This window comes from Anser brachyrhynchus (assembly GCF_964034855.1).
Source record: "Anser brachyrhynchus genome assembly, chromosome: 2".
Taxonomy (NCBI): Eukaryota; Metazoa; Chordata; class Aves; order Anseriformes; family Anatidae; genus Anser; species Anser brachyrhynchus.
In genome coordinates this window covers 18,935,813-18,949,651 of record NC_137695.1, presented here as the reverse complement: position 1 = coordinate 18,949,651, position 13,839 = coordinate 18,935,813, and the positions used below count along the sequence as shown (strand labels likewise).

The following is a 13,839-nucleotide window of genomic DNA, read 5'->3' as shown; positions in this document are numbered from 1 at the left end:
TTTCATTCTGAAATTGTAGCATAATCCCTGTTTACAAAAAAAAATAAACTGTTCCATGAAACATCCCCACAGAAACAACTTGAAAGGCACTATCTGATAACAAATGTACAAAAAAAAAACCAAAACACTGTCATGAAGCCTAATACTGCATTGTGTGTTTTTGCAAGTATGTTTCCACCCTGAAAAGCCAGGCAGAAGAGATTATACTTTCATCATCTACAAAGTTAAATAATATGCTAGAGTTCTTTAATACTTACAAAAAAATTGTAAGTAAGCTCTGAATATTCTTCCTGAAATTTGAAATATCAAGTTTGTTTTGCCCTCAGTGATTCTGCTTACAGAAAAATATCTTCCCCAAATTCTATTTTGGAAAAACTTTGAAGATTTTCCTTCTGGTTAACGCACTGTATTTACAAACCTAACTAACATGCATCAATTAATCCTTCAAATAAAACCCTCTACAACTAGAATGTACTGATGGGGAAGGGCATGCTTAAAATAGCATATGATTACTTATTTCAGCTTTCTTGTCAGTACTTTAATATGGATGAGTGGCTTTTGAAAGAGCATAGCTAATTTCTTCTTCAGCAAAAATCTACCATTTTAACTTTCTAAAATGGTTAAAACATGGAAATGTGCTTTTTTTTCCCCTGAAGTGTGACTTCACGGACTAATACATTTTCCACCTAAATACAGTTCCTTAGACTAATATGCATTACTTGTAAAGTATTTCTAACATTTTACTTCACCTTTGCTAATTAAAACAGCCTCACCCTAAAGGAAACAAGGAGCAGGGGATGATCAGAGAAGTAATCTTCACCTATACGTTTCCTCCCACTTTTAAATGGATCAATTCCATATTTCTAACTTTTCATAGTAAACGCAAATCACTTTTGCATATTAAATATTCCCAAAGAAATTGCATGTTGATCTGAGTATACTATTCAAGAGAAGACGACTTGCTGAGAGAGAGACCTAGATACAAATACTGTATTACATAATGAGGATGAGACAGAAGTCTTTCCTAGGTGTAAGGCATTTCTTTCACGACATATAAAAGTGGAGTACAGCCTGCACCTCAAAACATTACAATAGCACAGAAGTTATCAGAATGCCTGCTGGAGCTTTAGAAGAAACCACGCAAGTGTCAAACGAACAAAAAGAGTGAATTAACAGAGATCTGGTACTGATTTGGCTTTTCAGAGGTCATGACAATCAATGGCCATTATCACCCCAACTCTGGTAGCAGCAAACAGCATATCCTTATGAATAGTCCTGTCTGCTCTACACTTTGGTAAAAATGCCATACTATTTGACAAATGCTGTTAAAATTTACCATTACATCCTTTGAACACCTGTAACAGTCAGTTGGTTTTCAACTAGGTATGATCACCCAAAAGAACAGCAGCAAAGAATTAGATGAGGCTAATATCTGCATGTCTCTAATTTCCACCCGATCTATCAAGTGAGAAAACATCTTTAGGACCCTGAACATCAGAGCTCATATATATATGGATCATACCTAGGGCAGGCTACCTTGTCTAATGCTATCAACAAAAAGTTATGGAAGGGGAAAGTTAGTTAATATAAAATTGCCAGCATATGAGAGACACTGTACTGGGTTTGTCAGTTTGTCACCCGGCATGCAAAGGTGTGTTAAAAGAAACACCTGCAAAACATTAGTTTTTCATTGTACCCAGCCAATGAACTCGGGCCTTTAAAAATGGAATGCTTTATAATGCAAATGTTTCGGAATTAGCTTTCTCTCCTACATTTACCTTTTACGCTTTGCAAGGTGTTAGAATATGCAGCTTCCACGCCTAAAGCAAATATATTCATTTATCACTTAACAGCTTCTCAGACTGATTCAGTTTGTACAATGTAATTCATATGCAAAGAAGTGTTGCTGACTAACAAATCCTAATAATCATCCGATGTTCAACGCATAACGTAGGCTTCTTGTAACGTTATCTTAAGAAATCCTCCACATACTATTCACGTAATGAAAAGGAGACATGAGAATCAAGGAGGATACATAATGGCTTATTCCTGAACGTGGAGCTATTCCCCGTGTACTGTTTGGAGTGCAGCCCCACGCAAGCACAGCCAAGCACTTTTGCCAAAACACAACACGTTGACTGCAGTCTCAGTTTACAAGATCATCTTTCACATCGTCCTTCACCCAGGGCTGCCCCTCCCAAGAGAGCTACCAAATCATACTTTCTTCCACTGCCTTTCACTGCCGTAATTACTATAAATCAGCTAATAGATTAGATTAAGAAACAGGCACAACAAGGGGGGTATTTACAGGAGTATATTCACTGTTAAGTTCCACCTTCTTTCCTTTATGTGTCACTTTAAACTTACAGTTAATTAGCCATTTTGTGAAATACACAAGAACTTATCACAATATCCTGAATTTGGCCTAGACTTCCTGTACTATGTGTATACTGAACATTAAATGAAAGAAATTAAAAGAAAGTCTGCAGTTGCTAGCAACCTATAACCTTAAATATAATATACTAGTAGTCAGTATCAAAGCATGTAGGGATGTTGCCCTAAATTGGTTACAACCAGTTGTGTTCAATCCCTTTACAGACTGCAAGATGGAAATGTAACTTCCAGTCAGATGGAAATGTAAATGAAGAAAACAAAGCGTTAAGGAAGCCTCTCATGTGCCGTTTTCCAGGTCGTCGTCACCTTGTCACTAAGTTGTTTTATGCTCATTCTCACCCTGCTTATTCAGGCGGTGCACAAGTGGCAGCCCGTACCCCGGGTGGCAGTGCCAGTTAGAGCACTGGTTCTAGTTGTCTAGACAAGAATAGGAATTTCTCACTGGCGACAACAGAGGTCTGCGAAAGGTAGATGCCAAGCTTTGTACACCTAAGGTCTAGAAATATCTGCAACTAGAGCTTGCCATTGCCCCTTCCTAAACCCTACATCTCCTGGTTTAACACAACTCCACTTACTTTATTCAGGCCTTAAACAGTTCATTTCAGAAAAATGAGTAGCATCACTAAGAACAAAAAGTTTTAGTACTACTGTGTTTTTTTTTAACCAATCTAAACCAAAATAAACCCTTTTATTAGACTATCAACTATAACACTAACCCTCTTAAATTCAAACAAAAATCCAATTTTCAAATACATCCAGGCAGAGAACAGAAATGAGATTATTTTTTCTTTACATGAAGAAACACCCACTCTTCCCCACTCTGCATCATCTGAGGAGAGTTCTTTGCATCCAAGAAAATTCACCCCACTGCCTTTCCAAGTTGCAGCCTCCTTTGGCCTGTAGGAAGCTTTTCTTTCCATTGCCATGGACTTTCCAGCTGTGGTCTGATTTTTACCACACCCTGCAGTCTAGAAGCTTTATGCTCTGTCCTTGAGAAAATTCAGTGTTCCCCCCACGTGAGGATTCTTTTCTTCTCCACAAAGGACTTCACTTGACCATGTTAACAGCTTTTCAGATGAGTTTCTAATTCTCTTTACTGCCACTACCAATTAATGTTGACTTGCAGAAAGGTTAAGAAGTATTAGAACAAGACTACCTTGAAAGAAATCAAAGCTACAACGCGAAGCCTTCCCCAAGGTAAACAAAGACCTCTGTGCCGATCTAGAGGGAAAGCGAGAGCATCAAGTTGCCACTTGAAATAACGAAGACTGTGACAATGAGAAACTTGTAGGGGACTGAGTAACTGGCTGTTATGTCAATGGCACCTTCAATTTCCAGCTGTAACCTCTACCTTACATCAGAGGTAATCGCATGCATTCTCTGACGTAAGGAAGGGACAAGGTTGCTCGATGATGTAAAGCAGTCATAAAGCCAGATCATAGTTCCTATTTTCATACTATCAAAAAAAACAGAAGAAGCACCTCCTCCTCCCAAGACCCTTACACTTTTGGTCAGTAAGAAAAGAGAGATGAATGATACTTGAGCTTAGAATCAATGACAGAGTCTACAATTAGCCAGTAACCAATATGATCTTTGTTCAAATAGTGGTGGCACAGAAATCAGATTTGCCTCATAGAATCAGGCTGACAGCAAATGAAATTCATTCTTTACATAACTTAGGTACACAGACATCTATAAAAGCCACCTTATTAAGACCCAGGAGTAATAATTTTGCACATCTGTTACCTTCTCTGCTGCCTCACGGACATTAAAAGGAAGAAGAGAATATAATGGTTCAGGTTAATTTACAGAAGTGCTTACCAGGGCTCTGTGCAAATGAATTTTATAATCCTTAGAGGTAACTGAACGCCTGAATAAAGGTATTACATCAATCCAACAATTCCATGATTTTCTTTTCAAAAACCAGCCAGAAAAGGGGGAACGAATTACGCAGATTCTGCCATACCAGAGGAGAAACAGACGTAAAAAGGGTGCAAAGAGCTTTTGTGCAGGAAGAGAGGGAGCTAGAACTTCAAGATACGTTTCAAGATTTACAGGTATAAGCTCAGTATTGTATTGTTTGGGTCTCTGTCTCAGGAACAATCAGATGCGAATGAGAAGACAATGGATGACATTGCCTCCCTCCTCCCCCCCAAGTTTATTTGCCCTCCCTCGTGTGTATGTCATTTTGCACGTGGAAACAGTATCATCTGTATGAGTAGATCTCTGAGAAATCCAGGAGAAACCCAATCTAATCACTTCTCGGTTAAGGAGTTGAATCCTGCTCATGCTGTCTATTTTTACCTAGAATGCAAATATGGGTTATCAGGAGATGCTAACAAGTGCACGTAATCATCTGTCCAGCTCAGCTAAGGCTTCCCCACTCTCCTTCACGTTGGAATTTAACTAAGGATTGCTCTTGGCTGACTCTCTATAACCTCTGTTGAAGAACAGAAACTTTGGGATGACCTAATAGAGCTAATAGTCTCATTTAAAGTTAGCTTCAGTGACTCTGTGTTAAGGGGAAAAACGCTGGGCACAAGTGCCTGCTGTAGCTGAAGTTAACTGGAAAAGCGTACCAACTTTCCCCTGGAAAGATTTTTCTATTTGAAACAACTCTTATAGCCACTGAAGATAAGCAAAAAAGACAACTTTAGCTAAAGACAATTAGAGACACATGAATCAATTATCTGTCTGAAATGAGCGTTTTGAAACTCATTCCCTCATCTTAACATCAACCTAGTTCTCTGCCTAACCGGCAAAGCAGAAGAAATCTCAGAGGTAGGGCGTATCATGAGAACTTGCATATTTGATTACTTTAAAATAAGCAAATGTTATTTGAACTCAGTAGAATAAAAAATCCCTTCTTGATACTCAAATCTCTATTCAACAGTTTCTCAGTACCAGGCACTACAGCAACTTCCAATAGGTTCAGTCACGTAGGGAAATACAGACAGCCTTTAAACGAGGCAGACTGATTAGCTGCTTAACATTTTAAAATAATTGCTTTAAATAAAACCTATAGAGTATTTTAACACCATTTCTCATGAAGTTAGGAAAGTTGTTCTTCAGTTTAGGCCAGTATATATTTGTCTCTTGACTAAAAGGGAGCTGCAAGAGTCTTGTCCTTTTCTGCAGAAGGAACGTAATAAAGAGAAAAAAAAAAGGTCTTTCTAACATCCATCAGTTTTAAGATATTCACAAACTATGGTAAACTAATTAATTTTTCCAGGCTGTTCTTTCAGGATGATGGTATAACAGATTTCAATTCTGGAGAGAGAAAACAGAAACAAATAAAAAATCCCACAACCCACACCCCATCCTTGAAGCATACGCTTTAAAAGGTATACAAATTAATGACACTGGCTTTAGGTAAATAAATAGTCACTTACTTTAAAAGAAAACTGAACTGCAGATTCTGGAGGGTAAACTATGAAGTGTCTTAAGGTGAAGCCAAAACCCTGAGATGTCCTCCTTAACACGACGGTTTTTGGACCAGGCCAAGAGAAAGTTTCTTCTTCCTCTGATGGTGATATAGCTTCACTCTGCTCTTTTCCATCTTTATTTTTTGATGCCTGAAAGAAAAGAGACACACAAAGATACTAAGTGTAAGTTATAATTCGGATATTTTTAAGAGTATTCTTGTGCACCTGAAAACAAATTTTTTCCCTCCACATTCAAAATAGATTGATTACCAATGACGTTTTCTTAAGATACATGTCTTGTAAAGCAGCATCCTTCTAGCGTTACACCTCTCTGGTCATATCACTTACACAATTCTTAAATTTTAAATTAAATTACACATTAAGAAACTTTATGTTCAACAGTTTAAAGTTGAAATGAACCTCAAGGAATGTGTACAGATTATGTATTTTATTTGCTTTCTAGTTTACTTGGATACAAATTAAGCATGCTTTCTTTTTGTCTTCTGCGACTCCATTTCTGGCCACACAGAGCTCACAGGCATACAAACACACCAACTCCTTTTCCTGACTTCAAATGCAGGCATGATTTTCTCAGCTAGTAACTCCTCACTTAAACAACTGAAATAACTGAAGAATGCATGAAATTGGTTAGGCTTCTTTAGTGAGACACACGTTTTCTCATTATCTTTGATTTCACCTGCTTGTTGTCTGGTTGTGTTTTCTTTTCCCGCCTCAGCTGCTTTCTCTGAACAATTCAGTATTCCAGCACTACACACGAGTAAAAAGGCCTGATTTCCTACTACAGTTATACTGCGATCCCAGCTCTCTGTTAGAAACAAGACATTTTGTTCCTTTCTTAAGGGTAATTCTATATACCCATGACTCAGAAATATATGATTATGAAAAAATATTTTTATTATTAAAAATATTTATCTTCTCAGCCTTATATGAAATCTTTCATTTTAAAGTGCATGCCACATCATTCATAAAATCTGAATCAAAAGCTGAAGACATACAAAGAGAGCATGCAAAAACCCTATGACCCTCCTCTAAATATTCTAGTTCAACGATGCGTGAAACAAATTTAGATACCAGAGCCTATAGCCTATTCAAAAGGTATTCAAACAGAAATAATAGTCTTCTTGTCCTTCTGTAGCTCTGCTGCTGGGGCTCAGCAACTGGCTGATACGTGTCAGAATTTACTGCTTGGTTTTCTTCCTAGACTGCTCCAAAATAATCCCTTACAGCTGGGATTTGAAAAATGCAGCAGTGCTTATTGGTAAGGTGGGCCCAGCCAACTCCAATCAATACCTACAGAGAACACAAAGCATTTTGACTTCCACCATGACAGCAATGGGTGTCACGAGGAAACTTCTGCAACTGCTTGGTGGGATACTTAACTCTGCATTCGGGTGTGTAAAACCAAACGTGCTTCTACACGGCTGCTACGGACAGCTCAGAAAACCCGTACCTTGTTTAGAGCTGCAGGGAGGCCAAAGGAATACCACTCAGTGCTTCAAAGACCAGCCTCCCTGCCTCCAATCATCCTGTGCTCAGGAAGGAAAAACATACAAATGGCAAAGGGTCTTGGTGCTACGCACACGCTGAGAAACGGAGCCGCTTATGGAACACAAAACTGGGAGAATCCCGAACAGCCCCACGGGGCTCTGCTCCTCTGAACATGAAAGATTATTTTCGGATTTTTGGAAAGAAATATAAGAAACTCAGTCTCAGCCTAGTCGACCACCTAGTCCTTGTCAATCACCTTCATTCTTGTTTTGAAGTATTCGTGTAGAACAGAAAAGACTGAAATTAGGTGACTAATGAATGAAAAATTAGTCTGAACTGTGGAACTGACGAGGCTGGCTTTAGTTTAATCTTTGCATTGCTTGAACTTTAAGTTAAATGCTACATAACCCTTTAGCCTGACTACGAGGTCAGTTATTGAGGTGTTTCCCACCAATCTCTTCAGCTTCTCAACTTTTTCTCATTTTTGCACGAATGAACGTACTTTCTCGGTCTTCCATTCTCATGGCACGAGTGGAAAATTGCATGATTGAAAATGATGACTTCAGTCTTATTAAAATGGCAAAACAAGTAGCTCACAATAAAAATCATTGGCTTCAACATCATGACAGCAACTTCCTCTACTAAGTGACTAGCAAGCAGAAATCCACCTATTTACCCCTTCTCTGTCACCATTTTTTCTCCTCTCACGTTTTTATAGGCAACACTTGGAGAAATTTTGAACGATCAAAAAATACAGGTACACAAGATCAAAAAAACTTTAATAAGCAAATATCTGTCATTAAGAATACATAAACAGCAAACCTAATTCTGTGAATCATTCAGGATGGAAAAAACTGAAAAGATCATTTAGTCCAACCTTTAACCTAGTACTGAAGTCCACCACTAAACCATGCTACTAAGTTCTACATCTACACGTTTCCTGAAGACCTCCAGGGATGGCAACTCAACCTCTTCCCTGGGCAGCCTGCTGCAGTATTTCACAACCCTTTCCCTAACAAAATTTCTCCTAATATCCAACCTAAACCTCCCCTGGTGCAACCTGAGGCCATTTCCCCTCGTCTTGTCACTTCGTGCTCAAGAGAAGAGTGCAATCCCCACCTCTCTATAGACAAGGGCAAAATGCAGCACTGAGAAGCAGAGGACTAATATATTTGCCCTTTTTTTTCCCCCTGATTAGCCTACAGGTAGTTGTGGTAGGTATTACAACTGATCACTGTGGTTTACTTACAACCCTACTGTAACCCAGGATCAAAATGCAGCCAAACTTCCCTAGGTCTGAGGGGTGGGAGACGTAGTATTTGATTCAAGTGAGAAACAAACCTCTCATTCCCCTGCAATTTCAAGTAAACTTTTACCACTCACGCAAGTTGCTGAACTAACAGCTGCCCATAAACACCAGTACTCCACTGGCAAGTCATCGTTTCCTGAAAGAACGGGCCAGAAGTTAAAGGTTATCATCATGCCATCCTTGGACCGCCCGCGAGGTCTGCCAACAGTTCAAGAGAAAAGGTCAGTATTAATAATAAATGTGGGACGTGGTCAGTAACAGCAACTCTGAGCCGCCACTACGAACAAAAACGAATCTGAATTACAAAGAAAAGAGCCAACATCTGTTGAGTCACCCCGTGAATGGTCCAACCACAGCACGCCCACCAGCAATATCCCTTGCCAGGGAAGGCTTTTAAAAGGAACAAGCAAAGTTTTCAAAAACACAAACAAAACAAGGGTGCAAGACAGCAAGCAAGAAACAGATGATGTTTTGCACAGGCAAGAACGTTACTGAAAGCAGGGATCCTACGTGGTGTTTCTTGTGAGCCAAAAGTGATAGCAATCAAGTTACAAACACGTAGATAACTCATATCCTTAAGGTGATTTGTCTTTAGAGGAGACTGATGTGCATTTCAAGAAAACGAAATACATATGCTTTATTTTCATTTCACATAAAATCTAACAAACAGAAGACTGTTTTGCTGTATTCCTTACTAAAGATCTGGATGCTTGATTCAGTAAAACACTGAATCTCTACAGATTCAACATTCAATGTGAAAGTCAGAACGCATACAATTAAGTTCAAGGACTGAAGAATCCCAGGCTACTAAAAATGATTCAAGCATCATTTCCCTCAGGATTACTTCATATGAGCTTTTTACACAAAGTATCTCAAAACATCATTTCCTGTTACAGGCAATTACAAGGACATATAGCAGATGCTTAAATGCACTATAAAAAGCATTCTGTGCTTTGAATATTGCCTTTAACCCTGTTTTTCTGAGCGATGAAAGCATCCACGAAAAATCATACGGCACCTTAAAGAAGTGCATGAATCACCAGGAGCTTAACACAGTCTACAGAATTATGTAAAAATGGTAAATATGATTATTTAGAACCATCTATGTTATGTCCAAATAAAAGTAAATCTCAAAACAGTAATTTCACATTTCATCAGTATAAAATTTAAAAAGAAAACACACAACTTGCATGGCTTCCAAAGCCTCTCTCATTTTCTGGCTTCTAAACAATTTACGGATAGATCTGTATAAATAACATGCTAAAAACAGTCCAGTCCAGTGACAGTCATAAGCAATTGCAATACAAACTATCAGTTGTCTTCTTGGCTGTCTAAACAGATAATAGGTATGCTTTGAGCTCTGAATACTATCTTCATAGATGAATAATAGGGAACGTAGTAAGCAATTACACATTGCACTATCAATCCTTGAAAAAACATGAAAAACAATTTAAAGTTGGTGTGAATAATGTGAATCACTGAATCACTCATTTTCATCCATATTTTATCTTTGTATTTGGCACACAATTTCAAAATTATTTCTCAAGTCACTTGGGACTGGCTGGCATTCACATTTACTCTAGTTATCTGGTTCTAACTTTTTTCTTTAATCATCCAGACCACTTCACAAATGAATTATGTAAATAAAAATCTCATTGTAAGTGTGTTTGTTTGCCAAACTAGATTTTCTGGAGCCTAAATCTTGATTAAGAAAACAAACAAAAAATAAAAAGCCAAGAACACCAGACTGACTGGTGGAGTCACCTACCAACAGCTCAATAAGCACAGGTCGCCTCCTGCTTCAGAAGGATTTTGCCATGCTCATCTACCAAGAAACGTGCTACCTGAAACAGCAGCTTGGCTAGATGTGCATGCGCTGAACAGAAAATGGATTGGTGTCACTCGATTTTTCTGATTCAACAGGCACCAAATAATATATTTTTTTAAAATCACCATTGACTTAAGCCAGAACCAAAAAGGATTTTGAACATTATCAAATCCACAATTGCCCTAAGACAGTAAGAGGATATTCCAAATGCTGTAATAAATGTTGGGCTTGCTTAGAAACAGTGGTATTTCTTGTATCAGGTCATTTATTTGCCCTATTTTTTGTAACCAAGTAGCTATCATTTAGCTAACTGCCCTATTACACCTGCAATTTCCAAGAAAAAAGGACTTTGCTAGCAAATTGATTTTACTTTATGTGACAGAAAGTGTAAAAAGTCTTTTAAAAGGTAATGGGGAGGGGAAAAAAAGGTTCCTTTCTGGCTAAGACTAAAGAACAGAAGGAAAAACTACCTATATGGAAAGAAAATCTTGTTAGCCACAGAACAATGGGAGATTTCACTGCAAGACAGACCTTCTTTAATAATCAGATTCCTCCAGTGATGGTTTTCAAACAAAATTATAACAAGCCACTGACCCTTTTAGTCTCAACCACGCAGAGAACTTCAAATCACTTTGATAGAAGCTGACAAAAAGTTGCATGAAGATATCCCTCAAAAAAATAGTTCTACTTTTCTGGTACATCCACCTGCTCAGAAATAACGAACCAAAGAACTGTATTCGTGCCCAGAGGACATCATGTTCCCTTTACCCTTTATCATCTTCTGTAGTCAAAGAACTAGGCTTCTGAACACAAGAGATCTCAGGCAGAGTAAAATGCTCAATCCACTGGAGAACATGTGGTTCCCTGGACCTGCGATGCTCGGTTAACGGTTGCACCCTATGATCTTAGAGGTCTTTTCCAACCTAAATGATTCTGTGATAAGGGACAAATATAACCCCCAAAATACACAGCTCCTGGGCATTCTTGAAACAGACAACACTAAAAAAAAAAACAAAACACATTTTAGAAAGACAGATGTTTAACACAGAAGGTTATACAACTTGTCTTTGAGATCCATCATCACCACCCTTATTTGCAGTATAGGTAGGCATATCCAGCACTCAAAAAGGAAGCCAGACAATTATTTATACCCGTACCACCTCAAAAGTGGCCATACTTCTTACACATTTTCCATACTATGGGCAAATTCAGGCAGTACTCCATTAAAACCACCACTGCCCTGAGAAAAGCCTCGTGGCCAACATACACAGAACAACCGTGACAAGCGTTGAATGTGTAGGCTGAAAGCTCTTGCTGCTCTTCACACAAAATCACAAGCTCTATGCCTTTTGACTGCTGAAATGAGGACTGCAAGTGAAGAGGTTTGCCTAAGAGTGAATACATCAAAATCCATGATCACATTCCGAAACTGTCTCAATCCATAGCAAGATAAGGTACTTCTAGTGTTTTTTAACCAGATTGGAACGTAAAATAACATTTTATTCAAAAGTAAATCATTCTCAGTGAAAGGAAATAAATTACTAATACAAGGGTGACACCTCAAGCAAATTCATCCTCCCAGTATCCAGGAAATAGCTTTGTCCTTGAAGCAAACAAAATGAGTTCAATCACTTTCAGCCTCAGCAACACATTCATCTCTTCACTGAAAAATCCCTGCAAGTAGATGAGCAGCAAAACCAGAAAGCAGAAACCCCCAAACCTACATAATTCCAGTCCTCTGTGTCAAATATGCACTTGTCCTAACTTCTGACTTTAATGCTAGACAAAATCCTGCAGTCTTCCCCCTAAACAGATAAGGAAGGATGTAGGGGAGGATAGATGTTCAGGCAGGAAATGGAACTTGGCAGTATGTGTACTAACGTCCTGTCCTCACATGAGTCTTCCATTGTTTTCTGTCCTTGCAAGGTAAGCTACCAGGTGTAACCATCAGCACCTCCAAACCCACAGTGATGGTAGGAAACCTGTTTCCCAAACTAGCGTGACATAAGAAATCACAAAGATCTGAGATGTATCACCTTGGATGCTAGCTAAGACCAAAAAAAGGCATCTAAAACTAAAAAAAAAAAGTTTTTTTTTTTTTTTTTAGTATTTAATTGATGTTTTTCTTAACAGCTATACACGCTACAGACTTAAGAAACCTTAAGCTGAACTCCAAAGATACCCACAGTATTCTATGCGGAACACCAGCTTCCTTCTCTACTAACACCAAAATTAGACTCTGCAGTTTATTAACGAATCATCCCAAACACTTCAGTATTTTGACTGTCCAACTAGAATGTTCATATTTGCATGCTACCTCAAAGCTACCCTTCACAATATATGAGCAGTAAGAAAATATATGTATATGATTATTAAATACTGCTTAATTTACTTAGAGAATTAAGCTTAGGGCAGATGCATAATAAACATGAATTAGCTGCAGCTACCTGTATGAACATCTCCACAGGGCTTCTCTCTCCAGGTAACCAGACATCAAGAGACAGCTTTGAGGCTAGAAACAAGGCTGTAAATGTAAAGCTTCTGTCTTAAATACTACCTTTTCAAAAAAAAAACAAACCACAAAACAAAAAAAAGCAACACACCAGCACATACAATAAACTTGCATAATTGCTGACATTTACTATATACCAACTTGTACTTTTTAGTAACGCTCAAAGTAGACGTGACTGCAACGCAGCAACCCAGAGTGAAAGTAGTTCAGGATGAACAAGTCTTTATCTACAGGAGCGATACTGTAACAGCATAATCAGCAGGAACTGAAGAACCCAGCAGCTTGAGGCACATAAACATACTGAAGCACAGAAGAGGAGAGTTATTCCTACACGAGGACATCCCTCAGTATTCCTCCACTCTCGCAGAGTGGGCCATGAGGAGATGGAACCCACCCAACACACAGTGCTGGGCCTAGCGACGGGTTGAGCAAGAGATACGAGAAGATACCTGACCTCATGCTGTGCATTTTAGTGCTATATGTATTTAAGAAACCTGCAGGAAGGACTCAGATGCCCGATGAGAGTAATTGCCGAGCCCGTTTCCAGCAGGTACCAAGAGGAGGCTGCCTTGCCACGAAGCACCTGAAACTGGAAATGAAGATGTAAACAAGCCCTCAAAGCTCAAATAATCAGACAGCTGCAAAACTGCTCTCACCACAAGAAAAAAAAAAAGAGATGTGGAGATAAATGGAGCATTAGTCATCACATGCAACTGTTAGTAAACAGCACTCACAGAGGTAGATAAAATCGGCCCAGTCAGGGCCCTCTCTTCAGGACAACTGCTAATAGCAAAAGACAGCCCGCTTTTGGAACCGGGAAGCACAGCTCTTCTTTCACAGAAGCTCTTCACGAAGGAAGAAA

General features: G+C 38.8%; 1 protein-coding gene across 5 annotated transcripts in view; it reads right to left on the bottom strand.

Annotated features, from left to right (window-relative positions):
- Positions 1-13,839, bottom strand: part of ARHGAP21 (Rho GTPase activating protein 21) — a 123,973-nt gene that overhangs the window by 67,171 nt on the left and 42,963 nt on the right. For all 5 annotated transcript variants that reach the window (XM_080583226.1, XM_080583228.1, XM_080583229.1 and 2 more), the window contains one exon: positions 5,787-5,969. In XM_080583226.1, the coding sequence (XP_080439352.1) occupies positions 5,787-5,969 (183 nt within the window). The remainder of the gene's footprint in view (positions 1-5,786; positions 5,970-13,839) is intronic.